The 27,317-nt window shown below is 45.9% G+C and overlaps 1 protein-coding gene across 7 annotated transcripts in view; it reads left to right on the top strand.

Moving 5' to 3' along the window:
- LOC139547962 (BCAS3 microtubule associated cell migration factor-like) overlaps nucleotides 1-27,317 on the top strand; it is a 361,432-nt gene that overhangs the window by 322,976 nt on the left and 11,139 nt on the right. For 6 of the 7 annotated variants that reach the window (XM_071357199.1, XM_071357197.1, XM_071357201.1 and 3 more), the window contains one exon: nucleotides 11,838-12,005. The exons of the other annotated variant lie outside the window; for it this stretch is intronic. In XM_071357199.1, coding sequence (XP_071213300.1) covers nucleotides 11,838-12,005 — 168 coding nt within the window. The remainder of the gene's footprint in view (nucleotides 1-11,837; nucleotides 12,006-27,317) is intronic. 7 annotated transcript variants of the gene reach the window in all.

Raw genomic sequence — 27,317 nt, 5'->3', positions numbered from 1 at the left:
TCCACCATTGTTCCTGTACCCAAGAAAGCAAAGGTAACTGAACTAAATGACTATCGCCCTGTAGCACTCACTTCTGTCATCAGGAAGTGCTTTGAGAGGCTAGTTAAGGATCATATCACCTCTACCTTACCCGACACCCTAGACCCACTTCAATTTGCATACCGCCCCAATAGATCCACAGATGATGCAATCGCCTGCGCACTGCACACTGCCCTATCCCATCTGGACAAGAGGAATAACTACGTCAGAATGCTGTTCATTGACTATAGCTCAGCCTTCAACACCATAGTACCCTCCAAGCTCATCATTAAGCTCGGGGCCCTGGGTCTGAACCCCGCCCTGTGCAACTGGGTAGGAAACAACACCGCCACTTCACCGATCCTCAACAAAGGGGCCCCCTCCTGTACTCCCTGTTCACCCATGACTGCGTGGCCACGCACGCCTCCAACTCAATCAAGTTTGCAGACGACACAATAGTAGTAGGCCTGATTACCAACAATGACGAGACAGCCTACAGGGAGGAGGTGAGGGCCCTGGCACAGTGATGCCAGGAAAATAACCTCTCCCTCAATGTAAACAAAACGAAGGAGCTAATGGTGGACTTCAGGGAACAGCAGAGGGAGCACGCCCCATCCACATCGACGTGACTGCAGTGGAGAAGGTGGAAAGCTTCAAGTTCCTCGGCGTACACGTCACTGACGATCTGAAATGATCCACCCACACAGACAGTGTGGTGAAGAAGATGCAACAGCACCTCTTCAACCTCAGGAGGCTGAAGAAATTTAGCTTGGCTCCTAAAACCCTCACAAACTTTTACAGATGCACAATTGAGAGCATCCTGTAAGGCTGTATCCCCACCTGGTACGGCAACTACACCGCCCGCAGCTGGCTGGAGTGTTTACAGACATATTCAATCTCTCCCTATCGCAGTCTGCTGTCCCCACTTGCTTCAAAATGTCCACCATTGTTCCTGTACCCAAGAAAGCAAAGGTAACTGAACTAAATGACTATCGCCCTGTAGCACTCACTTCTGTCATCAGGAAGTGCTTTGAGAGGCTAGTTAAGGATCATATCACCTCTACCTTACCCGACACCCTAGACCCACTTCAATTTGCATACCGCCCCAATAGATCCACAGATGATGCAATCGCCTGCGCACTGCACACTGCCCTATCCCATCTGGACAAGAGGAATAACTACGTCAGAATGCTGTTCATTGACTATAGCTCAGCCTTCAACACCATAGTACCCTCCAAGCTCATCATTAAGCTCGGGGCCCTGGGTCTGAACCCCGCCCTGTGCAACTGGGTAGGAAACAACACCGCCACTTCACCGATCCTCAACAAAGGGGCCCCCTCCTGTACTCCCTGTTCACCCATGACTGCGTGGCCACGCACGCCTCCAACTCAATCAAGTTTGCAGACGACACAATAGTAGTAGGCCTGATTACCAACAATGACGAGACAGCCTACAGGGAGGAGGTGAGGGCCCTGGCACAGTGATGCCAGGACAATAACCTCTCCCTCAATGTAAACAAAACGAAGGAGCTAATGGTGGACTTCAGGGAACAGCAGAGGGAGCACGCCCCATCCACATCGACGTGACTGCAGTGGAGAAGGTGGAAAGCTTCAAGTTCCTCGGCGTACACGTCACTGACGATCTGAAATGATCCACCCACACAGACAGTGTGGTGAAGAAGATGCAACAGCACCTCTTCAACCTCAGGAGGCTGAAGAAATTTAGCTTGGCTCCTAAAACCCTCACAAACTTTTACAGATGCACAATTGAGAGCATCCTGTAAGGCTGTATCCCCACCTGGTACGGCAACTACACCGCCCGCAACCGCAGGGCTCTCCAGAGGGTGGTGCGGTCTGCCCAACGCATCACAGGGTCATACTGCCTGCCCTCCAGGACACCTACAGCACCCAATGTCACAGGAAGGCCAATAAGATCAATGACCCGAGCCACGGCCTGTTCACCCCACTATCATCCAGAAGGCGAGGTCAGTACAGGTGCATCAAAGCTGGGACAGAGAGACTGAAAAATAGCTATCTCAAGGCCATTAGACTGTTAAATAGACATCACTAGCCGGTACCGCCCAGCTACTCAACCCTGCACCTTAGCCTCTACGGCCTTATATACATAGACATGGAATCAATGGCCACTTTAATAATGGAACACTCGTCACTTTAATCATGTTTACGTACTGCTTTACTCATGTACAGTGAGGGAAAAAAGTATTTGATCCCCTGCTGATTTTGTACGTTTGCCCACTGACAAAGAAATGATCAGTCTATAATTTTAATGGTAGGTTTATTTGAACAGTGAGAGACAGAATAACAACTATATACTATATACTGTATTACATTCTGCTGTATTTTAGTTAATGCCATTCCAACATTGCTCGTCCTAATATTTATATATTTCTTTATTCCATTATTTTACTTTTTGATGTGTGTGTTGTTGTAAATTGTTAGATACTACCGCACTGTTGGAGCTAGGAACACAAGCATTTCGCTACACCCGTAAATACATCTGCTAAATATGTCTATGTGACCAATACAATTTGATTTGATTTGATTTGAAAAGGAGAAAACAGAGCCCTTCCCTTTTCATGTAAGCCTCCTGCGTCTCTCTCTCTTGTGTTGTTAAGTGGTCAGAGCCATCAAAACACCAGCAGAACAGACCTTCAAACCAGAACCACAGTCCCCATAAGGCAGGTTGGCCTCCCGGGTGGCCTCCAGGTTGGCCCGGTTACTGCTCCCGGCGGCGCCATGATGTATAAAGAATATCTGGACCCAGTCAATGTCTTCGAATCCAAAGAGAATATTATTTACCAAACACTGCTGTAAAAATATATATATTTTATTGTGTTGATAAGATGGCGGCCATTCCTATCCAGGAATAAACAACCAATGTTGCCATATTGTTTTGCGCTAAACACCAGCGGCCCAGCCTGCATCATACCAGGCATCTCGTACTTTGATCCTGATGTTCTTTTATATGTCATTTACATTGGTGTGTGTGTGTGTGTCCTCTCGATAGCCAATCTGTCCCCTCTCAGGTGCCCTCATAACAGACAAGCCAGCATAATCAGCACTGGAGAAGACACGCAGTCACACACATTACATGGTGCGCTGTGTGTTTACATGATGCATGTGCAAACACAGACACTTATGTGTGGTACCATCGTTCAGGGTCAAAGCACGTGAACATATGGCACTGGTGTGTTTGGGAACTATACGGTGCAGTCACGTGTACATTGACAGACACACAATATGACATTTTTCCAGGCCACAGTCTGTGCAGCATTTGCAGTATCCCAGTATCAACCATTTTGATGATGCAGGTTCCAGTTTCAGATTAGAAGGGAGGCAGGCTGAGTCACAGGTCTAATCCCACACACAGAGAGAGAACAGAGAGTTATTATCTGCTGGGATATCTGTGCGGCCTTGTCACACTCACCGTCCTGGTATGGGGGTTATGTTGTTGGGACAATTATGTCCTATCTCCCTTCTATCCTTTGATCTCACTGACTGAACCTACCGCCACTTTTAGACCCTTTTCCTATTGAACGGTTTAAAGACAAACCATGCTGTCGCCTATAAAAAGTTCCCCCACCAAGACAGAGAGCATGTGGGTCAGATATGTATACACACTACAGTACAGAGAGGTGTGTGTTTGTCTCAAAGGCTTTGAAGTCTGTCTGACAGTGCCACACACAGTGCAGAGACAGACAACCTCCTCTGCTATTAAAGGTTTAAGGCTAATCGTGAGCTAGCCATCATTGCCTCTCTGACACTCCTTTAAACTAGCTTTAAACAGGGAGGTGCAAAGTGAAGCCTCTCTCTGTGTGTGCTTACGTGTGCACGTGTGCTTGCGTGTGTGTGTGTATGCTTACGTGTGCACGTGTGCTTGCGTGTGTGTGTGTGTGCTTACGTGTGTGTGTGTATGCTTACGTGTGCACGTGTGCTTGCGTGTGTGCGCGTGTGCTTACGTGTGCACGTGTGCTTGCGTGTGTGTGCTTACGTGTGTGTGCACGTGTGCTTACGTGTGTGCTTACGTGTACGTGTGCGTGTGTGTGTGTGCTTACGTGTGTGTGTGTGTGCTTACGTGTGGGTGTGAGTCTTTGGCCCCGGGCAAGCCCCAGTATTGACAGGATTACTAGTACTCAGCCAACCCAGGAGAGAGAGGGAGGGGGAGTAAATCATTTAAAAACAGGGCCTAGTGTAATGAAAGACAGGGAATCTAGTGAAGAGCAAAGAGAGACCTCCTGGGAGCTAGCTACCTATCACAGGCGTTAATCCTGGGAGTTACAGCTCGATTAACACTTAACAAGTCGCTCACCACTTAACTGCTCTGGCAAGCAGCTCTCCTCTCTCACTGATTCTCCTCTCCATGGACCTGCCCTGCCTGGCCAACATCACACACACTCTGTCAGACTTGGTCACAGCGCAAGAAGAGTGTGTGTGTTTGACTACCACTGATAAAGACATAGCCTCAACCTCAAATCTGCTGTCTCACATCCCAGCTAGTCACCACACCAAGACAGACATGCATTCCGTGCCCCAACTGCTCCAGGTACAAGTTGTCCAGGTCGAACTCAGGGGGTTAGTCTGTATCTTTCCAAGTATACACCTCTGTGTCCTTCAATCCGGTCAAATCCTGATTTACGCAGTGGCATGTTTGTTTTCCAGAAGGCGTTTGTTTTCCCAACACAAATGACCCCGTCCCTACAACCCTCCGTTTACAGCCCTAAGGACTCGTTAGCTTCGCCGCTCTAATGGCACCCCCGTACAGTAAAGCCTAATTGAATTATCGCTATCAGCTAGCCAACCGTTAGCCTCCCGTCATTAGGCTGTTTAGCAGCCAGGTAGCCCAGAGATGATGGCATGTGGCGGGTAGTTATGCATTGCGTGCAGTGTGTGTTTGTGTGTGAGTCCAGCTGTGCCATCCTGAGCTGCCGCCCTGTTGTAAAGGTGAACACACACACACTGATTAAGTCTTTAAGGAAACTAGCGTTGGGAGAGATCAGTAGGGCCTGATTGTCAGTCGGTGTGGTGGTGAACTAACAGCTGGGAGAACTAATCCAGCCTGGGATTTAGTTTTACCATGATAAAAAAAAATCTCTCTCTCCTCTTTCTATTTCTCTCTCTTTCTCTCCTTTCTCTCTCTCCTCTCCTCTCCCCTCTTTCTTCTCTCTCTCTCTCCTCTCTCCTCGGTCTCTCTCTCCTCTCCTCTCCCCTCTTTCTTCTCTCTCTCTCTCCTCTCTCCTCGGTCTCTCTCTCCTCTCCTTTCCCCTCTTTCTTCTCTCTCTCTCTCCTTGGTCTCTTCTCTCTCTCTCTCTCTCTACTCTCTCCTCGGTCTCTTCTCTCTCTCCTCTCCCCTCTTTCTATTTCTCTCTCTTTCTCTCCTTTCTCTCTCTCTCTCCTCTCCCCTCTTTCTTCTCTCTCTCTCTCTCTACTCTCTCCTCGGTCTCTTCTCTCTCTCCTCTCCCCTCTTTCTTCTCTCTCTCTCTCTCTCTCTCTCTCTCCTCTCCCCTCTTTCTTCTCTCTCTCTCTACTCTCTCCTCGGTCTCTTCTGTCTCTCCTCTCTCGCTAAAATGATTGTGAACATCATGTCCTCATGTTTCAGTTGTCGCTAGAAAATGGTCGGTGACAAATAGAAAAAAGAGGGATTGAGATGGACACAAACCAAAGCCCCACACTGCAGAAGAGGAAGCCCATATCATGCTGCTCCACACTCACTCTGCCCCTCGGTTCCTACTAACCCCTGAGGAGTGCCAGGGTTATTTGATTAGCTTCATAATGATAATGACAGGAGTGGAGGAGTGGGACTGGCTGTCACAGGCTAGAGGATCGAGAGATCACCCCTGATGGAGAGGGGGCGGGGGGGGACTGGTGAACTTGACATCTACGTACAGTGCAGTCGAAATATATTCAGACCCGTTTACTTTTTCCACATTTTGTTACGTTACAGCCTTATTCTAAAATTGATTATATAAAAATGTTTCAATCTACTCACAATACCCCATAATGACAGTGAAAACAGACATTTTTGCAAATGTATAAAAAAATAAAAAGCAGAAATAACTTATTTACATAAATATTCAGACCCTTTGCTATGAGACTCGAAATTGAACTCAGGTAAATCCTGTTTCCATTGATCATCCTTGAGATGTTTATACAACTTCATTTTAGTCCACCTGTGGTAAATTGAATTGATTGGACATGATTTGGAAAGGCACACACCCGTCTATATAAAAAAAACAAGCCATGAAGTTGAAGGAATTGTCCGTAGAGCTCCGAGACAGGATTGTGTCCAGGATTGTGTCCATCATGCTGTGGGGATGTTTTTGAGCAGCAGGGACAGAGCAAAGTACAGAGAGATCCTTGATGAAAACCTGCTCCAGAGCTCTCAGGACCTCAGACTGAGGAGAAGATTTACCTTCCAACTGGACGGAGGAGTGGCTTCGGGACCAGTCTCTGAATACCAGAGCCTCGGCTTGAACTTGATCGAACATCTCTGGAGAGACCTGAAAATAGCTATGCAGCGACGCTCCCCATCCAACCTGACAGAGCTTGAGAGGATCTGCAGAGAAGAATGGGAGAAACTCCCCAAATGCAGGTGTGCCAAGCTTGTAGCGTCATACCTAAGACTCAAGGCTATAATCGCTGCCAAAGGTTCTTCAACAAAGTACTGAGTAAAGGGTCTGAATACTTATGTAAATATGATTTCCGTTTTTTATTTTTAATAAATCAGTGTCATGGTGGTTTTGGTGTAGTAACTATTAAGACATACTTTGGTGTACAGTCGTGACCAAAAGTTTTGAGAATTACACAAATATTAATTTTCACAAAGTTTGCTGCTTCAGTGTCTTTAGATATTTTTGTCAGATGTTACTATGGAATACTGAAGTATAATTACAAGCATTCCATAAGTGTCAAAGGCTTTTATTGACAATTACATGAAGTTGATGCAAAGAGTCAATATTTGCAGTGTTGACCCTTCTTTTTCAAGACCTCTGCAATCCGCCCTGGTATGCTGTCAATTAACTTCTGGGCCACATCCTGACTGATGGCAGCCCATTCTTGCATAATCAATGCTTGGAGTTTGTGGGTTTTTGTTTGTCCACCCGCCTCTTGAGGATTTACCACAAGTTCTCAATGGGATTAAGCTCTGGGGAGTTTCCTGGCCATGGACCCAAAATATCAATGTTTTGTTCCCCGAGCCACTTAGTTATCACTTTTGTTATCACTTAGTTACCACTTAGTTATCACTTTATGGCAAGGTGCTCCATCATGCTGGAAAAGGCATTGTTCGTCACCAAACTGTTCCTGGATGGTTGGGAGAAGTTGCTCTTGGAGGATGTGTTGGTACCATTCTTTATTCATGGCTGTGTTCTTAGGCAAAATTGTGAGTGAGCCCACTCCCTTGGCTGAGAAGCAACCCCACTCATGAATGTCTCAGGATGCTTTACTGTTGGCATGACACAGGACTGATGGTAGCGCTCACCTTGTCTTCTCTGGAAAATCTTTTTTCCGGATGCCCCAAACAATCGGAAAGGGGATTCATCAGAGAAAATGACTTTACCCCAGTCCTCAGCAGTCCAATCCCTGTACCTTTTGCAGAATATCAGTCTGTCCCTGATGTTTTTCCTGGAGAGAAGTGGCTTCTTTGCTGCCCTTCTTGACACCAGGCCATCCTCCAAAAGTCTTCGCCTCACTGTGCGTGCAGATGCACTCACACCTGCCTCTTGCCATTCCTGAGCAAGCTCTGTACTGGTGGTGCCCCGATCCCGCAGCTGAATCAACTTTAGGAGACGGTCCTGGCGCTTGCTGGACTTTCTTGGGCGCCCTGAAGCCTTCTTCACAACAATTGAACCGCTCTCTTTGAAGTTCTTGATGATCCGATAAATGGTTGATTTAGGTGCAATCTTACTGGCAGCAATATCCTTGCCTGTGAAGCCCTTTTTGTGCAAAGCAATAATGACGGCACGTGTTTCCTTGCAGGTAACCATGGATGACAGAGGAAGAACATGATTCCAAGCACCACCCTCCTTTTGAAGCTTCCAGTCTGTTATTCGAACTCAATCAGCATGACAGAGTGATCTCCAGCCTTTTCCTCGTCAACACCCACACCTGTGGTAACGAGAGATTCACTGACATGATGTCAGCTGGTCCTTTTGTGGCAGGGCTGAAATGAAGTGGAAATGTTTTTTGGGGATTCAGTTCATTTGCATGGCAAAGAGGGACTGCAATTAATTGCAATTCTTCTGATCACTCTTCATAACATTCTGGAGTATATGCAAATTGTCATCATACAAACTGAGGCAGCAGACTTTGTGAAAATTTATATTTGTGTCATTCTCAAAACCTTTGGCTAGGACTGTAGTAGTTTCCGTGTTGTGGTTAGTGTTTTTGCTCTGTAGTGGTTGACGTGAACCCCAGGCGTGGGTGTGAGAAATGAGTTCATACCATTAGGATCCTGCCATCATGTTGATTGAGACTAATGGGTTAATAGCTTTGTGAAGGAAGTCTTCATAGAGCATCTGGAGTTCTGTGACAGTGAATTCAGGACACACTTATTCTTACGCTGACACAGACTAACACAAGCTCTCACACCTCAATTCCACCCGTTACGTACTCAGCCCATGTAAATAAATGAACTAGCTCACTAAACGTCACACACGGTTCACACACCAGCATAGTGAGGTCTCAGAAAGATGGGCCATTTTTCACAGCAAGGACAGAGGGTTGTTTAAAGGGTCAAAAATGTAATTCCACACTGTGGTAAAACATCAAATCAACAGCTTGGTAACTATAATAACGTCATGTCCCTACTATGGCACACAGGGCTACTGTTCTCTGTCTCACCCACACACACACAACACCCCACACACAGGCTCTTGGCCATGGCTTTGATAGTGGGCCTGCTGGCAAGGGGGGGGGCGGTCCTTTGAGGAATCACCAACGCACATACACACACAGCTTTTTTATGAAGTGGTGTAAAGTTATCAGCGTCTCCTGGCTTGCCCGGGACAGTGTGTGTCTAACAGCAGATAGCCAAGTGGAGACCTGGTCCCTCTTATCTGTGTGTAGAACCAGGCCAGGCAGGGCGGCCCGTGCGGGCTCTCGCCCCAGCATTAAAGCCTGTCAGTGGGCCACAGTGTGGCTGAGGCTGGCCAGGTCTCCATACACCAAGGGCATAGATAGACACTGAACTTAACTCTGAGATCAAAGGGTCCACTGTCACTGCTCCTTCTGATAACACAGACCCAGTCTGGGCCAGGGGACTAGGTGTCAGTGTAGAGAGACCAAATAACAACCACCAGACCACAACCACCAAACCACAACCACCAGACCACAACCACCAGACCACAACCACCAAACCACAACCACCAGACCACAACCACCAGACCACAACCACCAAACCACAACCACCAAACCACAACCACCAGACTACAACCACCAGACCACAACCACCAGACCACAACCACCAGACCACAACCACCAGACCACAACCACCTGACCACAACCACCTGACCACAACCACCTGACCACATCCACCAGACCACAACCACCAAACCACAACCACCAAACCACAACCACCAGACCACAACTACCAAACCACAACCACCAGACCACAACTACCAAACCACAACCACCAAACCACAGCCACCAAACCACAACCACCAGACCACAACCACCTGACCACAACCACCTGACCACAACCACCAGACCACAACCACCAGACCACAACCACCAAACCACAACCACCAGACCACAACTACCAAACCACAACCACCAAACCACAACCACCAGACCACAACCACCAGACCACAACCACCAGACCACAACCACCAGACCACAACCACCAGACCACGACCACCAGACCACGACCACCAAACCACGACCACAACCACCAGACCACAACCACCAGACCACAACCACCAGACCACAACCACCAGACCACAACCACCTGACCACAACCACCTGACCACATCCACCAGACCACAACCACCAGACCACAACCACCAGACCACAACCACCAGACCACAACCACCAAACCACGACCACAACCACCAGACCACAACCACCAGACCACAACCACCAGACCACAACCACCAGACCACAACCACCAAACAAACAAACAATAGGAGCAAGTCTAGGGAGGCTCTTTTAAGATAAAGATCATTCCAGCATTTTACTGGTGTTTTCTCACTCTAGTTCCTTCTCTGTTTTGTATTTTCCTTACCTCTACTCTGTCATGCCTCCTTTTCTATCAGTCATTGTCTTTCTCTACATCTCTCTCTCTCTTTCTCTCCCTCTCTCTCTGTCTTTCCGCTCTGTTTATCAGTCCAGTGGCTCTTCTTAACTTTCCAGGAAAAAAGGACCTATCCTCTTCCCTTGTTTGATGTTATCCCTCCATCCAATTCACTGTCCCTTCTAGTTGTGTTTTCTAATGATACAGTGTATACCCTGTGGTATCCTAAAAAGCACCAGGCTAGCCTAAAGAAACATACACATCTTGTTCATGCCTGTGTGTCTGCATTCCATATTTACTCTGGGGCTGTTAATACCCCACAGAAGAGAGAGTGCCTCTCTGCACGTACACTGTGTTTTCCAACAAGACACCCACCTTTGACTAAACAAACAACAAGGCCTACTTTTCTATTTGCTGGATTTAAAGGGATACTTTGGGATTTTTAAACCATTTTTAAACCACTAGCGTTAACCCAATGACTGGGCCGCATTCCTAAAATCCCGAAGTATCCCTTTAACCAGGGCCGTAGTCAGTGGTGTCTGCAGCCTTTGTCCCAGCTACTAAATCTCTTGACTTAATTCACTGTTCATCACATCCTGAAGTACAGGGGGAGTGAGGGAATTGGCTAAAATGGGGGGACAGTATTGTTTGAATCAGTTGTTTTAGTGTCTGTCTGGCTGGCTGGGACCCAGAGATAGATGGAGACAGACACGGAGGCTGCCTGGTGGCAGGGCTTTCCATTTCAGAGATAGATGGAGACAGACACGGAGGCTGCCTGGTGACAGGGCTTTCCATTTCAGAGATAGATGGAGACAGACACGGAGGCTGCCTGGTGACAGGGCTTTCCATTTCAGAGATAGATGGAGACAGACACGGAGGCTGCCTGGTGACAGGGCTTTCCATTTCAGAGATAGATGGAGACAGACACGGAGGCTGCCTGGTGACAGGGCTTTCCATTTCAGAGATAGATGGAGACAGACACGGAGGCTGCCTGGTGACAGGGCTTTCCATTTCAGAGATAGATGGAGACAGACACGGAGGCTGCCTGGTGACAGGGCTTTCCATTTCAGAGATAGATGGAGACAGACACGGAGGCTGCCTGGTGACAGGGCTTTCCATTTCAGAGATAGATGGAGACAGACACGGAGGCTGCCTGGTGACAGGGCTTTCCATTTCAGGGGTAGAGATTTGAAGAAAACAGCACACTAGGTGGTGTTTGAGGTCAGGACTCCACTTGACAGTCTGTGTGGTTATACAGATTTAGTGTGTGGTTGTTATGGTTGTGAATGTGGTTGTGTATTTGGAATGACCGTGTCGTGTATGGACTGATTGTGTTTGTGGTTGACCGACTAAGTGTGCAGTAGCCAGCGTGCCGTTATACTGACTATTAGAAGGTTCTTGCTTCTATTTTGACCGTGTGTATGGTTCAACTGATCAGTGTGCACTTTAACAGATCATACATCTCATTTATACTTTGTATACCTTAACTGACCATGTTTCAGGGTTCTACTGAATGTGTTTGTGGTTGTGTTGTGCTGATGGTCTATAAATGGTTGCGTTTGTTGTTCCAGGGACGTTTGACCGCAGTGTGACCCTGCTGGAGGTGTGTGGAAGCTGGCCAGAGAGCTTTGGCCTGCGTCACATGAGCTCTGTGGAGTCCACCGAGGAGGGGCTGAGAGAGAGGCTGGCAGACGCCATGTCAGAGTCACCATCCAGAGACATAGTGGGCTCGGCTACCGGTCAGTCACAAACATACAAACACACACTAACCCATACACAGACACGCACACACACACATATACACACATGCGCGTGCGTGCGCACACACTAACGCGCGCACACACACAGACTCATAAATCATTTGTCATCATTAATAATTTCATGGTTTCAATCTTTCCACCAATTTACTGACCATTCATTCGCTCAAACTGTGAAATGTGATAGTGGTCAACTTCATTTTCTTAACTTTTTGAACTTTCATTTACTATCTTTCAACCGCTACTCTTAATCATGCTTGTTTGGTTTTGCAGCAGCTAGTTTTCAAAAGTGTGCGGGTGTATATTTGTGTGTGTGTGTGTGTGTGTGTGTGTGTGTGTGTGTGTGTGTGTGTGTGTGTGTGTGTGTGTGTGTGTGTGTGTGTGTGTGTGTGTGTGTGTGTGTGTGTGTGTGTGTGTGTGTGTGTGTGTGTGTGTGTGTGTGTGTGTGTCAGCCATTCAGACAATCCAAATGTTTAACTCATTTAGGAAGCGGCAGCGCTCTTCCTCTCCTTAAGTGAACAAGAGTTCCTTTGATTTTTATGGTGGGAGAGGAGGGGTTTCTCTTAGGGAGAGGAGACTGCCACTGGGAGCTAGGAGCGGCAAAGGGTCACAAGGCATTAATGTGTTTAGCATCGACTACCCCCCCACCCCTCCTCTCATCCCCTTCTCTCTCACCCTTCTCGCTCTGCTCTCATCCGTCTCTCTCTCTTTCTATCATCCCTTTCTTTCTCTCGCTCTCGTTGCCCATCTTTTACGACATAATCTTGTTTGGACCTATTCATTTACAGAGGCCCCTGCAGCAGCAATGGCAGTCACATGGAATGGACACTCTTTGGGACTCCCTCGCCCCCTCCTCTCTCGCCCGCTCTCTCTGTGTCTCTCTCTCTCTGTCCCTCTCTCTCTCTCTCTCTCTCTCTCTCTGTCCCTCTATAATTGCTCCTGTCTCTGTGACTCTGCTCGTCATTAGATTAGGGGCCGACTCCCGGACACTTGTAGTCTGCGCTTGTCCATCCATCGCTACGGCTACAGCCCCCTCTAATGCAACACAAAATTCATTACTGATCACATTACATCCAATCTCCCCCCATTTTCCTCTGCCTTGGGCCCTCCTATAAACATGAACTTAACCCTTTCTTGAGAGAGGGAGACATAGAGGAATGGGCTAAATATTGTTTGAGGGGGGGTCAAATGGAGCCGAGTCTGAGACATGCACATCCATTCTGTCTGACTGAATAAGTCCCAAACTACACCCTGTTCCCTATGTAGTGCACTACTTTTGACCAGATGCCTATGGGCCCTACTATATAGAATAGGGTGACATTTGGGATGCAGGCTGTCTTTGTGTGACAGTGGCACCAAGCTTCAATCAGGGAATAACTCGGACGTAATGGAGGCAAATCTAATATGGACCTCTGGTTGATGGCTGTCTGTAATGTAGAGAACGTGTATGTGTGTGTTCGGTTCATAGAGAGAGAGGCCTTTGATGGGCAGGGCCAGATGGTGTATAGCTTAGAGAGTGTCTCCACGTGCAGTGCCCAGTTTCCCCTATCCTTAGACATACTGTAGGCCCCATTGGCCTAGACCTGAAGGATTCACTCATACACAGATTCTCTCTCTATCCGGCTTTCGCACACACACAGAGGGACGCGGTATTGGAATGCTGGATGATGGAACAAATCACCCTCTTTGACATTTCCCCCTCAACACACAACCCCAGACACACACACTCAGGCTCACGCTCAGAACAAAGCCTGCAGTCACACAGATTTGAGTTTTCAGGCACAGCCAGAGACCTACTGTCGCCACAGCCAGGGGCAGGTGACACAGATAGAGAGATGGATAGATGGAGAGAGAGGGATATAAGGAGGGGGTGGGACAGGAAGACTCCTAAACATACTCTTCCAGGAATTAGATTTGCGCTAGCAACATAATGTTGCTGATGTGATTTTGCTTAATGGTTCAACCCCAACATGAATTCCATTGGAGCCGTGAAGAGGACACCTGTTTTAGCCCGGTTTAGTATATTCCAACCCTAGTCTACTCTCAGCCCAACCCCAGTATAACATAACCCAGTCCAGCCTTTGTCCTCAGCCAGTGTTAGGCCAGTGTTTATGGAGGCCACGTTCAGGATCCAGCCCTGACCTATGTTAATAGAGCCATTGTAAGGGAACTGGTGTCTGCTATATATCTGACATGCAACTAACTCTGTCAACCAGTCATTACATTTTAACGCTAATATTTACGGTATATCCTCATCAGCATCCAAAAATAATGGATACAAACTGTGGATGTGTGAGTGCACGAGCATGTTTATGTGTACGTGCGTATACACTGAGTGTACAAAACATTAGGAACACCTGCTCTGTCCATGAACATCATACAGCTGGCAGGTTTTATACTGTATCGGCAGGATAGAACAGCAGCCTCTGGTAAGACAAGGGGTGGCAGTTTATGTTTATTTGTAAACAACAGCTGGTGCACGAGGTTTTGCTCACCTGAGGTACAGTATCTCATGATAAGCTGTAGACCACACTATCTACAGTTGAAGTCGGACGTTTACATACAGTTAGGTTGGAGTCATTAAAACTCGTTTTTCAACCACTCCACAAATTTCTTGTTAACAAACTATAGTTTTGGCAAGTCGGTTAGGACATCTACTTTGTGCATGACACAGATATTTTTCCAATAATTGTTTACAGACAGATTATTTCACTTATAATTCACTGTATCACAATTCCAGTGGGTCAGAAGTTTACATACACTAAGTTGACTGTGCCTTTAAACAGCTTGGAAAATTCCAGAAAATGATGTCATGGCTTTAGAAGCTTTTGATAGGCTAATTGACATCATTTGAGTCAATTGGAGGTGTACCTGTGGATGTATTTCAAGGCCTACCTTCAAACTCAGTGCCTCTTTGCTTGATATCATGGGAAAATCAAAAGAAATCAGCCAAGACCTCAGAAAAATTGTACACCTCCACAAGTCTGGTTCATCCTTGGGAGCAATTTCCAAACGCCTGAAGGTACCACGTTCATCTGTACAAACAATAGTATGCAAGTATAAACACCATGGGACCACGCAGCCGTCATACCACTCAGGAAGGAGACGCATTCTGTCTCCTAGAGATGAACATACTTTGGTGCGAAAAGTGCAAATCATTCCCAGAACAACAGCAAAAGACCTGGTGAAGATGCTGGAGGAAAGACCCGTAGCACTCACGTCCGTAGCCATGAAGTGCTTTGAAAGGCTGGTAATGGCTCACATCAACACATTTATCCCAGAAACCCCAGGACCACTCCAATTTGCATACCGCCCAAACAGATCCACAGATGATGCAATCTCTATTGCACTCCACACTGCCCTTTCCCACCTGGACAAAAGGAACACCTATGTGAGAATGCTATTCATTGACTACAGCTCAACGTTCAACACCATAGTACCTTCAAAGCTCATCACCGAGCTAAGGATCCTGGGACTAAACACCTCCCTCTGCAACTGGATCCTGGACTTCCTGACAGGCCACCCCCAGGTGGTGAGGGTAGGTAGCAAAACATCTGCCACGCTGATCCTCAACGCTGGAGCTCCCCAGGGGTGCGTGCTCAGTCGCCTCCTGTACTCCCTGTTCACCCACGACTGCATGGCCAGGCACGACTCCAACACCATCATTAAGTTTGCTGACGACACAACAGTGGTAGGCCTGATCACCGACAACGACGAGACAGCCTATAGGGAGGAGGTCAGAGACCTGGCCGGGTGGTGCCAGAATAACAACCTATCCCTCAACGTAATCAAGACTAAGGAGATGATTGTGGACTACAGGAAAAGGAGCACCGAGCACGTCCCCATTCTCATCGATTGGGGCTGTAGTGGAGCAGGTTGAGAGCTTCAAATTCCTTGGTGTCCACATCAACAACAAACTAGACTGGTCCAAACACACCAAGACAGTCGTGAAGAGGGCACGACAAAGCCTATTCCCCCTCAGGAAACTAAAAAGATTTGGCATGGGTCCTGAGATCCTCAAAAGGTTCTACAGCTGCAACATCGAGAGCATCCTGACTGGTTGCAACACTGCCTGGTATGACAACTGCTCGGCCTCCAACCGCAAGGCACTACAGAGGGTAATGCGTACAGCGTAGTACATCACTGGGGCCAAGCTTCCTGCCATCCAAGACCTCTATACCAGGCGGTGTCAGAGGAAGGCCCTAAAAGTTATCAAAGACTCCAGCCACCCTAGACATAGACTGTCATAGACAGTTCTCTCTGCTACCGGATCGCCAAGTCTAGGTCCAAGAGGCTTCTATCCCCAAGCCATAAGACTCCTGAACATCAAATCAAATGGCTACCCAGACTATTTGTATTGCCCCCCTTTTACACTGCTGCTACACTCTGTTATTATCTATGCATAGTCACTTTAATAACTCTACCAACATGTTCATATTACCTCAATTACCTCGACTAACCGGTGCTTACCTCGACTAACCGGTGCCCCCGCATATTGACTCTGTACCGGTTCCCCCTGTATATTGCCTCGCTATTGTTATTTTACTGCTGCTCTTTAATTATTTGTTACTTTTATTTCCTATTATTTTTTATATTTTAACTGCATTGTTGGTTAGGGCTTGTAAATTAGCATTTCACTGTAAGGTCTACACCTGTTGTATTCGGCGCATGTGTCAAATAAGATTTGATTTGATTTTGACATAAACTGATCAGGTGAAAGCTATGAACCCTTAATAATAATGTCCGGGGTAGGGGAGGGTTTGGCCGGCCGGGATGTCCTTGTCCCATCGTGCTCTAGCAACTCCTGTGGCGGGCCGGGCGCCTGCACGCTGACTTCTGTCACCAGTTGTACGGCGTTTCCTCCGACACATTGGTGCGGCTGGCTTCCGGGTTAAGCGAGCAGTGTGTCAAGAAGCAGTGAGGCTTGGCAGGGCCGTGTTTTGGAGGACACATTGCTCTCAACCTTTGCCTCTCCCAAGTTCGTACGGGAGTTGCAGCGGGACAAGACTGTGACTACCAATTAGATATCACGAAATTGGGGAGAAACAGTGGTAAAAATAAATAAAACAACAATAAAATAAAAATGATTAATAATGTCACTTGTTAAATCAACTTCAATCAGTGTAGATGAAGGGGAGGAGACAGGTTGGAGAAGGGTTTTAAGCCTTGAGACATGGATTCAGAGGGTGAATGGGCAAGACAAAAAATGTATGAACGGGGTATGGTAGTATGTGCCAGGCGCACCGGTTTGAATGTGCCAGGAACTGCAACGTTGCTGGGTTTTTCACACTCAACAGTTTCCCATATGTATCGAGAATGGTCCACCACCTAAAGGACATCCAGCCAACTTGACACAACTGTGGGAAGCATTGGAGTCAACATGGGCCAGCATCCCTGTGGAACACTTTCAACACCATGTAGAGTACATGCACTGATGAATTGAGGCTGTTCTGAGTGCAAAAAGGGGTGCAACTCAATTTTAGGACAGTGTTCCTAATGTTTTGTACACTCAGTGTGCATGTGCTTGTGCACTGTGTTCATAAAAGTGTGTGACCCTCCAAACCCAGGAAGTATGTCACTCGCCACCAGGCCCTGTGTGTAGCAGGAACTTGTTATGTTCTAATTATTTATCAAATTGTCGGATGGCGGTCCACATAGGTTTATGATTTACTTAATTAGGCCTACTTCCATGTACTATTGGAGTGTGGATTTGGCCGGTTGATTCCACCGGCTTGCGTGTAGGTTTTGGAGGAGCTCCACCTCTTGTCCGATGTTATCGTGGTACAGAAAACCTTGCCTCTGCCACCACATGTAGCACTGTGTTTTTGTATGTATGTACAGTACTGTGTGTGTGGGGGGGTGTGGGGGTGGGTGGGGGTGGGTGGTTTGGAAGAAAGCAAGCAGTTGATGTAATCTGTTGGTGTGGAGTGAGGATTTCCTCCCTGCCAAAGAGAGTGGTACGTTCCAGTGTGTTTGGGGACCTGTCAGGAGACCAATGAAAGTACAGACTATGAGAGCTAGGTCTATGGGTCCCACTTATGGAGAAACAGAGCGGTTAGAAGGGCACAGGGCCTTTCCATCTATACAGATTCTTGCCACACACACACACCTCTTACTTTAGTGGTCTGCTTTTTAATCTGATCTTACAGTAATACTCTTTACTGCCTGAATGTCTAGAAAGAGCACTCATTGCATGTGAACGTGAATGCACCTCTTTGGGCTAGTATATGTGAATCATTTCATGAAGTTTGTTTCATAATGTCTGATGAATTGGGCATATTAAGCCGTGTGGATGCTAGACTCTAGACTCCAATCCTCTGGTTAGCTCTGTGAAAACCTCTATTGTTCCCTACTGTAGGTTTGGTAATGATGCTCCTATCTCCTGTTTGACTTGGACAGCCTCTTGTAGCCATTCGCAGAAACTACCAGGTCAATTATGTGACTGACTGGGTTCCTTTCTACCATTGCTTGTTTTAACACACAGATATCCATCGCAAGAACAACAAAACACACCACAGCGGTCCACCACACACGCACGCACGCACGCACGCACGCACGCACGCACGCACGCAGGCAGGCAGGCAGGCGCGGGCGGGCGGGCGGGCGGGCGGGCGGGCGGGCGGGCTGACTGACTGACTGACTGACTGACTGACTGACTGACTGACTGACTGACTGACTGACTGACTGACTGACTGACTGACTGACACATCAACTCACTTCTCACTTCACCTCTTTTTGCACTTGGGGACGTGGCTTTAAACCATTGGGAACAGACATGTTGGGTTAACCAGCGGACACACGGCCACACACGCACACCCCTCTGTCCTTCTCACTCACCATTTGTGTACTTGACTGAAAACTATTAGTTGATAATTTTGTCACCTTCCCCCAGGGTCCTGTTATAACCTGCTTCACTAGAGAAAAGGTGAAACCCCGGAGTCCTGTTCTAACCTGCTTCACTAGAGAAAAAGAGAAACCCAGTCCTGTTCTAACCTGCTTCACTAGAGAAAAAGAGAAACACAGGATCCTGTTCGAACCTGCTTCACTTGAGACAGAACCCCAGGGCCCTGTTCTAACCTGCTTCACTAGAGAAAAAGATAAACCCAGGGCCCTGTTCTAACCTGCTTCACTATAGAAAAAGAGAAACCCGGAGTCCTGTTCTAACCTGCTTCACTAGAGAAAAAGAGAAACACAGGATCCTGTTCTAACCTGCTTCACTTGAGACAGAACCCCAGGGCCCTGTTCTAACCTGCTTCAATTGGGACAGAGAAACCCAGGGCCCTGTTCTAACCTGCTTCACTAGAGACAGAGAAACCCAGGGCCCTGTTCTAACCTGCTTCAATAGAGAAAGAGAAACCCAGGGCCCTGTTCTACCCTGCTTCAATAGAGACAGAGAAACCCAGGGCCCTGTTTAAACCTGCTTCAATAGAGACAGAGAAACACAGGGGCGTGTTCTAACCTGCTTCACTATAGACCGAGAAAGACACTGAGTGCACTCTGTACCACTGAAAGACATTCAGCTGAGCTGCTAAAAGAAATTAGAAAAAAAGAAGGGAACCCTGGGAAAGAAAAGGGAAAGTGACATGAGCTGAGGCTGAAGAGTATGGTGCAGAGGAAAAAGAAGGGAGTGTGAAAGAAGAGCAATGTCATTATTTCTGCCCCTCAGCACTCCTCCATTCACTGGCAGGTCGCTCCCTCTCTCTCTCTCTTCCTCTCTTTCTCTTTATCTCTCTCTTTTTATCTCTTCCTCTTTCTCTACCTCTCTGCAGCCAGCTGAGAGCGTGAGAGTAATCCGCGGCGACAGTGTGAGACGAGGAAGAATAATTCCTGTATTCAGAGCCGCCACCGCTTATATATTCCTTTTCTCTCCTCTCCTCCCTCTCTTTTGCACTCCTCCACTGATACGTTGGGCCTGGATGTCATTGTATCATTTGCCCTGGCTTCACCTCTCTCTGCCACTCTGCCCTGCTAGCCTAGAGGAGGGGTGGGGGGTAGTTTTACTATCATGTGAGGACCAGAAATACTCACAAGGATAGTAAAACAAGGAAAATTTGCTTGTCCACACAAGGAAAAAGCCCTATATTAGGCTTAGGGGTTAGGGTTGCAGTTAGGGTTAGGAGTTAGGTTCATGGTTAGGGTTAGGGTTAGGTTAAGCGTTAGGTTTATGGAAAATAGGATTTTGAATGGAACTCTATTGTTAGGTCCCCACAAGGATAGGGAAACAAACTGTGTGCGTGTGAGAGGGCAGAGATTCTTAGCCTTCTGCAAATGGGCTTTTTGTGGAGTTTTTTTTAGACTGCACTTAACAGCTTGCTCAGGGGAGAGACGCCGTGAGAGTTCAGGAAGAAAGAGGGCGAGAGATGAAGAGAGGGAATGAGAAATAGGGCGATGGAGAGGTAGAGAGAGTGAGATTGCGATGTGGAGAGTGGGAAGCACATCTTACAAATGTGTATGTGATGTTCCAGGTCTGTTTTGGGTTGTCTAGACAAGACAGCGGTGAAACACTTTTAAACCAGGAAGCATTTTAGAGGAGTGGAATTTAGGAAAAGGACTCTGTATCCGAGGTGTCTCCGAGTTGTTCTCCACTTTAGTCTGTTGTATGATTACTACCTATATCTTTTTACTCTGACTTCACTGTTTAAACCTATGACTCTCACATCCATCTGGAACGATACAGCCTTTCTCCTAGCATGAGTAGATGAATAATAAATGCACTAATGTAGTATATACCTCCTGTATATTTACTTAAGCACTCATTTATGCTGACACTCAAACACAAGCACACCTATATGTGCATATGTGTGTATATATATCTACAGTGGGGAGAAGAAGTATTTGATACACTGCCGATTTTGCAGGTTTTCCTACTTACAAAGCATGTAGAGGTCTGTAATTTCTATCATAGGTACACTTCAACTGTGAGAGACGGAATCTAAAACAAAAATCCAGAAAATCACATTGTATGATTTTTAAGTAATTAATTTGCATTTTATTGCATGACATAAGTATTTGATACATCAATGATACAATGTGATTTTCTGGATTTTAATACAGGTAATGAGTGGAGAGCAGGAGGGCTTCTTAAAGAAAAACTAACAGGTCTGTGAGAGCCGGAATTCTTACTGGTTGGTAGGTGATCAAATACTTATGTCATGCAATAAAATGCTAATTAATTACTTAAAAATCATACAATGTGATTTTCTGGATTTTTGTTTTAGATTCCGTCTCTCACAGTTGAAGTGTACCTATGATAAAAATTACAGACCTCTACATGCTTTGTAAGTAGGAAAACCTGCAAAATCGGCAGTGTATCAAATACAAATACGGCAGTGTATCTCCCCACTGTATGTCTATGTGTATATGTATATATATATATATATATGTATGTATGTATGTATGTATGTATGTATGTATATATATATATATATATATATATATATATATATATATATACATACATACATACATACATACATACATACATACATACATACATACATACATACATACATACATACATACATACAGTGGGGAGAACAAGTATTTGATACACTGCCGATTTTGCAGGTTTTCCTACTTACAAAGCATGTAGAGGTCTGTAATTTTTATCATAGGTACACTTCAACTGTGAGAGACGGAATCTAAAACAAAAATCCAGAAAATCACATTGTATGATTTTTAAGTAATTAATTAGCATTTTATTGCATGACATAAGTATTTGATCACCTACCAACCAGTAAGAATTCCGGCTCTCACAGACCTGTTAGTTTTTCTTTAAGAAGCCCTCCTGCTCTCCACTCATTACCTGTATTAACTGCACCTGTTTGAACTCGTTACCTGTATAAAAGACACCTGTCCACACACTCAATCAAACATACTCCAACCTCTCCATGGCCAAGACCAGAGAGCTGTGTAAGGACATCAGGGATAAAATTGTAGACCTGCACAAGGCTGGGATGGGCTACAGGACAATAGGCAAGCAGCTTGGTAAGAAGGCAACAACTGTTGGCGCAATTATTAGAAAATGGAAGAAGTTCAAGATGACGGTCAATCACCCTCGGTCCGGGGCTCCATGCAAGATCTCACCTCGTGGGGCATCAATGATCATGAGGAATGTGAGGGATCAGCCCAGAACTACACGGCAGGACCTGGTCAATGACCTGAAGAGAGCTGGGACCACAGTCTCAAAGAAAACCATTAGTAACACACTACGCCATCATGGATTAAAATCCTGCAGCGCACGCAAGGTCCCCCTGCTCAAGCCAGCGCATGTCCAGGCCCATCTGAAGTTTGCCAATGACCATCTGGATGATCCAGAGGAGGAATGGGAGAAGGTCATGTGGTCTGATGAGACAAAAATAGAGCTATTTTGGTCTAAACTCCACTCGCCGTGTTTGGAGGAAGAAGAAGGATGAGTACAACCCCAAGAACACCATCCCAACCGTGAAGCATGGAGGTGGAAACATCATTCTTTGGGGATGCCTTTCTGCAATGGGGACAGGACGACTGCACCGTATTGAGGGGAGGATGGATGGGGCCATGTATTGCGAGATCTTGGCCAACAACCTCCTTCCCTCAGTAAGAGCATTGAAGATGGGTCGTGGCTGGGTCTTCCAGCATGACAACGACCCAAAACACACAGCCAGGGCAACTAAGTAGTGGCTCCGTAAGAAGCATCTCAAGGTCCTGGAGTGGCCTAGCCAGTCTCCAGACCTGAACCCAATAGAAAATCTTTGGAGGGAGCTGAAAGTCCGTATTGCCCAGCGACAGCCCCGAAACCTGAAGGATCTGGAGAAGTTCTGTATGGAGGAGTGGGCCAAAATCCCTGCTGCAGTGTGTGCAAACCTGGTCAAGAACTACAGGAAACGTATGATCTCTGTAATTGCAAACAAAGGTTTCTGTACCAAATATTAAGTTCTGCTTTTCTGATGTATCAAATACTTATGTCATGCAATAAAATGCAAATTAATTACTTAAAAATCATACAATGTGATTTTCTGGATCTTTGTTTTAGATTCCGTCTCTCACAGTTGAAGTGTACCTATGATAAAAATTACAAACCTCTACATGCTTTGTAAGTAGGAAAACCTGCATAATCGGCAGTGTATCAAATACTTGTTCTCCCCACTGTACATACAGTTGTGGTCGGAAGTTTGCATACACCTTAGCCAAATCAAATCAAATTTATTTATATAGCCCTTCGTACAACAGCTGATATCTCAAAGTGCTGTACAGAAACCCAGCCTAAAACCCCAAACAGCAAGCAATGCAGGTGTAGAAGCACGGTGGCTAGGAAAAACTCCCTAGAAAGGTCAAAACCTAGGAAGAAACCTAGAGAGGAACCAGGCTATGAGGGGTGGCCAGTCCTCTTCTGGCTGTGCCGGGTGGAGATTATAACAGAACATGGCCAAGATGTTAAAATGTTCATAGATGACCAGCATGGTCAAATAATAATAATCACAGTAGTTGTCAAGGGTGCAGCAAGTCAGCACCTCAGGAGTAAATGTCAGTTGGCTTTTCATAGCCGATCATTAAGAGTATCTCTACCGCTCCTGCGGTCTCTAGAGAGTTGAAAACAGCAGGTCTGGGACAGGTAGCACGTCCGGTGAACAGGTCAGGGTTCCATAGCCGCAGGCTAAAATTCTCTGTCTTACATCAGTTAGGATCACCACTTTATTTTAAGAATGTGAAATGTCAGAATAATAGTAGAGAGAATTATTTATTTCAGATTTGATTTCTTTCATCACATTCCCAGTGGGTCATAAATTGACATACACTCAATTAGTATTTGGTAGCATTGCCTTTAAATTGTTTAACTTGGGTCAAACATTTCGGGTAGCCTTCCACAAGCTTCCCACAATAAGTTGGGTGAATTTTGGCCCATTCCTCCTGACAGAGCTGGTGTAACTGAGTCAGGTTTGTAGGCCTCCTTGGTCGCACACGCTTTTTCAGTTCTGCCCACAAATTTTCTATGGGACTAAGGTCAGGGCTTTGTGATGGCCACTCCAATACCTTGACTTTGTTGTCCTTAATCCATTTTGCCACAACTTTGGAAGTATTCTTGGGGTCATTGTCCATTTGGAGGACACATTTGCGACCAAGCTTTAACTTTCTGACTGATGTCTTGAGATGTTCCTTCAATATATCCACATCCTTTTCCTGCCTCATGATGCCATCTATTTTGTGAAGTGCACCAGTCCATCCTGCAGCAAAGCACCCCCACGACATGATGCCGCCACCCCCGTGCTTCACGGTTGGGATGGTGTTCTTCGGCTTGCAAGCCTCCCCCTTTTTCCTCCAAACATAACGATGGTCATTAGACCAGAGGACATTTCTCCAAAAGTATGATCTTTGTCCCCATGTGTAGTTGTAAACCGTAGTCTGGCTATTTTATGGCGGATTTGGAGCAGTGGCTTCTTCCTTACTGAGCGGCCTTTCAGGTTATGTCGGTATAGGACTTGTTTTACTGTGGATATAGATACGTTTGTAGCTGTTTCCTCCAGCATCTTCACAGGGTCCTTTGCAGTTGTTCTGGGATTGATTTGCACTTTTCGCACTAAAGTACGTTCATCTCTAGGAGACAGAATGCATCTCCTTCCTGAGCGGTATGACGGCTGCGTGGTCCCATGGTGTTTATACTTGCGTACTATTGTTTGTACAGATGAAAAATTGGTTCCAAGGATGATCGAGACTTGTGGGGGTCTACAATTTTTTTTCTGAGGTCTTGGCTGATTTCTTTTGATTTTTCCCATGATATCAAGCAAAGAGGCACTGAGTTTGAAGGTAGGCCTCTAACCACTAGGCGGCAGGGTAGCCTAGTGGTTAGAGCGTTGGGCTAGTAACTGAAAGTTTGCAAGTTCGAATCCCCGAGCTGACAAGGTACAAATCTGTTGTTCTGCCCCTGAACAAGGCAGTTAACCCACTGTTCCTAGGCTGTCATTGAAAATAAGAATTTGTTCTTAACTGACTTCCCTAGTTAAATAAAAGTAAAAAATAAAAAATACATCTACAGGTACACTTGACTCCAATTGACTCAAATTATGTCAATTAGCCTATCAGAAGCTTCTAAAGCCATGACATCATTTCTGGAATTTTCCAAGCTGTTTAAAGGCACAGTCAGCTTTGTGTATGTAAACTTCTGACCCACAGGAATTGTGATACAGTGAATTATAAGTGAAATAATCTGTCTGTAAACAATTGTTGGAAAAATTAATTGTGTCATGCACAAAGTAGATGTCCTAACCGACTTGCCAAAACTATAGTTTGTTAACAAGACATTTGTGGAGCGGTTGAAAAAATGAGTTTTAATGACTCCAAGCTAGGTGCATGTAAACTTCCGACTTCAACTGTATATGCGTATAGAGGCACTAACATGACTCACATTCTCAGACACACACATACAGTGTCTTTGGAAAGTATTCAGACCCCTGGACCTTTTCTACATTTTGTTACATTACAGCCTTATTCTAAAATGGATTCAATAAAAAAATATCCCGAGTAATCTACACACAATATCTCATAACAAGCGATAACAGTTTTTTTGCAAATTTATAAAAAATATAAAACAGATACCTTTTTTACATAGATATTCAGACCCTTTGCTATGATACTCGAAATTGAGCTCAGGTGCATCCTGTTTCAATTGATCATTTATACACTTGATTTTAGTCCACCGGTGGTAAATTCAATTGATTGGACATGATTTGGAAAGGCACACACCTGTCTATTTAAGGTCCCACAGTTGACAGTGCATGTCAGGGCAAAAACCAAGCCACGAGGTTGAAGGAATTGTCCGTAGAGCTCCGAGACAGGATTGTGTCCAGGCACAGATCTGGGGAAGTGTACAAAAAAATGTCTGCAGCATTGAAGGTCCCCAAGAACACAGTCAACACAGCCATCATTCTTAAATGAGCAATCGAGGGAGAAGGGCTTTGGTCAGGGAGGTGACCAAGAACCCCTCCTCAGTAAAAGGCGCATGACAGCCCGCTTGGAGTTTGCCAAAAGGCACCTAAAGACTCTTCGACCATGAGAAACAAGATTCTCTGGTCTGATGAAACCAAGATTGAACTCTTTGGCCTGATTGCCAAGCGTCACGTCTGGAAGAAACCTGGCACCATCCCTACGGTGAAGCATGGTGGTGGCAGCATCATGCTGTGGGGATGTTTTTCAGCGGCAGAGACTGGGAGACTAGTCAGGATCGAGGTAAAGATGAATGGAGCAAAGTACAGAGAGGTCCTTGATGAAAACCTGCTCTAGAGTGCTCAGGAGCTCAGACTGTGGCCATTGTTTACCTTCCAACAGGACAACGACCCTATGCACACAGCCAAGACAACGCAGGAGTGGCTTCGGGACCAGTCTCTGAATGTCCTTGAGTGGCCCAGCCAGAGCCCGAACTGGAACCTGATCGAACATCTCTGGAGAGACCTGAAAATAGCTGTGCAGCAACGATCACCATCCAACCTGACAGAGCTTGAGAGGATCTGCAGAGAAGAATAGAATAAACTCCCCAATACAGGTGTATTAAGCTTGTAGTGTCATACCCAAGAAGACTCGATGTTGTAATCTCTGCCGAAGGTGCTTCAACAAAGTACTGAGTAAAGGGTCTGAATACTTATTTAAATGTGATATTTCAGTTCTTTATTTTTAATAAATTAGCAATAATTTCTAAAAACCTTTTTGCTTTGTCATTATGGGTATTGTGTGTAGATTGATAAGGAAACAAAACAATTTAATACATTTTAGTGTAAGGCTGTAACGTAACAATGTGGAGAAAGTCAAGGCACTGTATATGCGTGTAATGGTGTGTCTGTGTATCAATAAAAGATGTGGTATGAATTAGTGATAGGGTACATAATGGACAGGCTGCGTTAAGGAGTGGAGCTGCTGAAACAGTGTTCCAGGGGTGTCTTCACGTATCAGATCTGTACCCAGAAAGCACACAGGCTTTCTAGGAAAGAAGAGGAGAGGAGCGAGAAAAGGGGATGGAGTGAGGAGAAAGTAAGGAGTGGTGAGAAGAGATAGAAGAGATAGAATAATTATTATTATAAATGCCATTTAGCGGACGCCATCATCCAAAGCAACTTAGTTATGCGCATATACACTTTACAGTGCCTTCAGAAAGTATTCATACCCCTTAACTTTTTCCACATTTTGTTGTGTTGCAGCTTGAATTCAAAATAGATTAAATAGATATTTGTTCCCACCCATCTACACATAATACCCTATAATGACAACGTGAAAACATGTTTTTAGAAATTTTTGCAAATTAAGTCAGATTTCTCACACCCCTGAGTC

Source organism: Salvelinus alpinus, chromosome 21 (assembly GCF_045679555.1).
Source record: "Salvelinus alpinus chromosome 21, SLU_Salpinus.1, whole genome shotgun sequence".
NCBI classification, from domain to species: domain Eukaryota; kingdom Metazoa; phylum Chordata; class Actinopteri; order Salmoniformes; family Salmonidae; genus Salvelinus; species Salvelinus alpinus.
The sequence above is the reverse complement of the archived record's forward strand: the minus strand, read 5'-3'. Positions and strand labels throughout refer to the sequence as shown.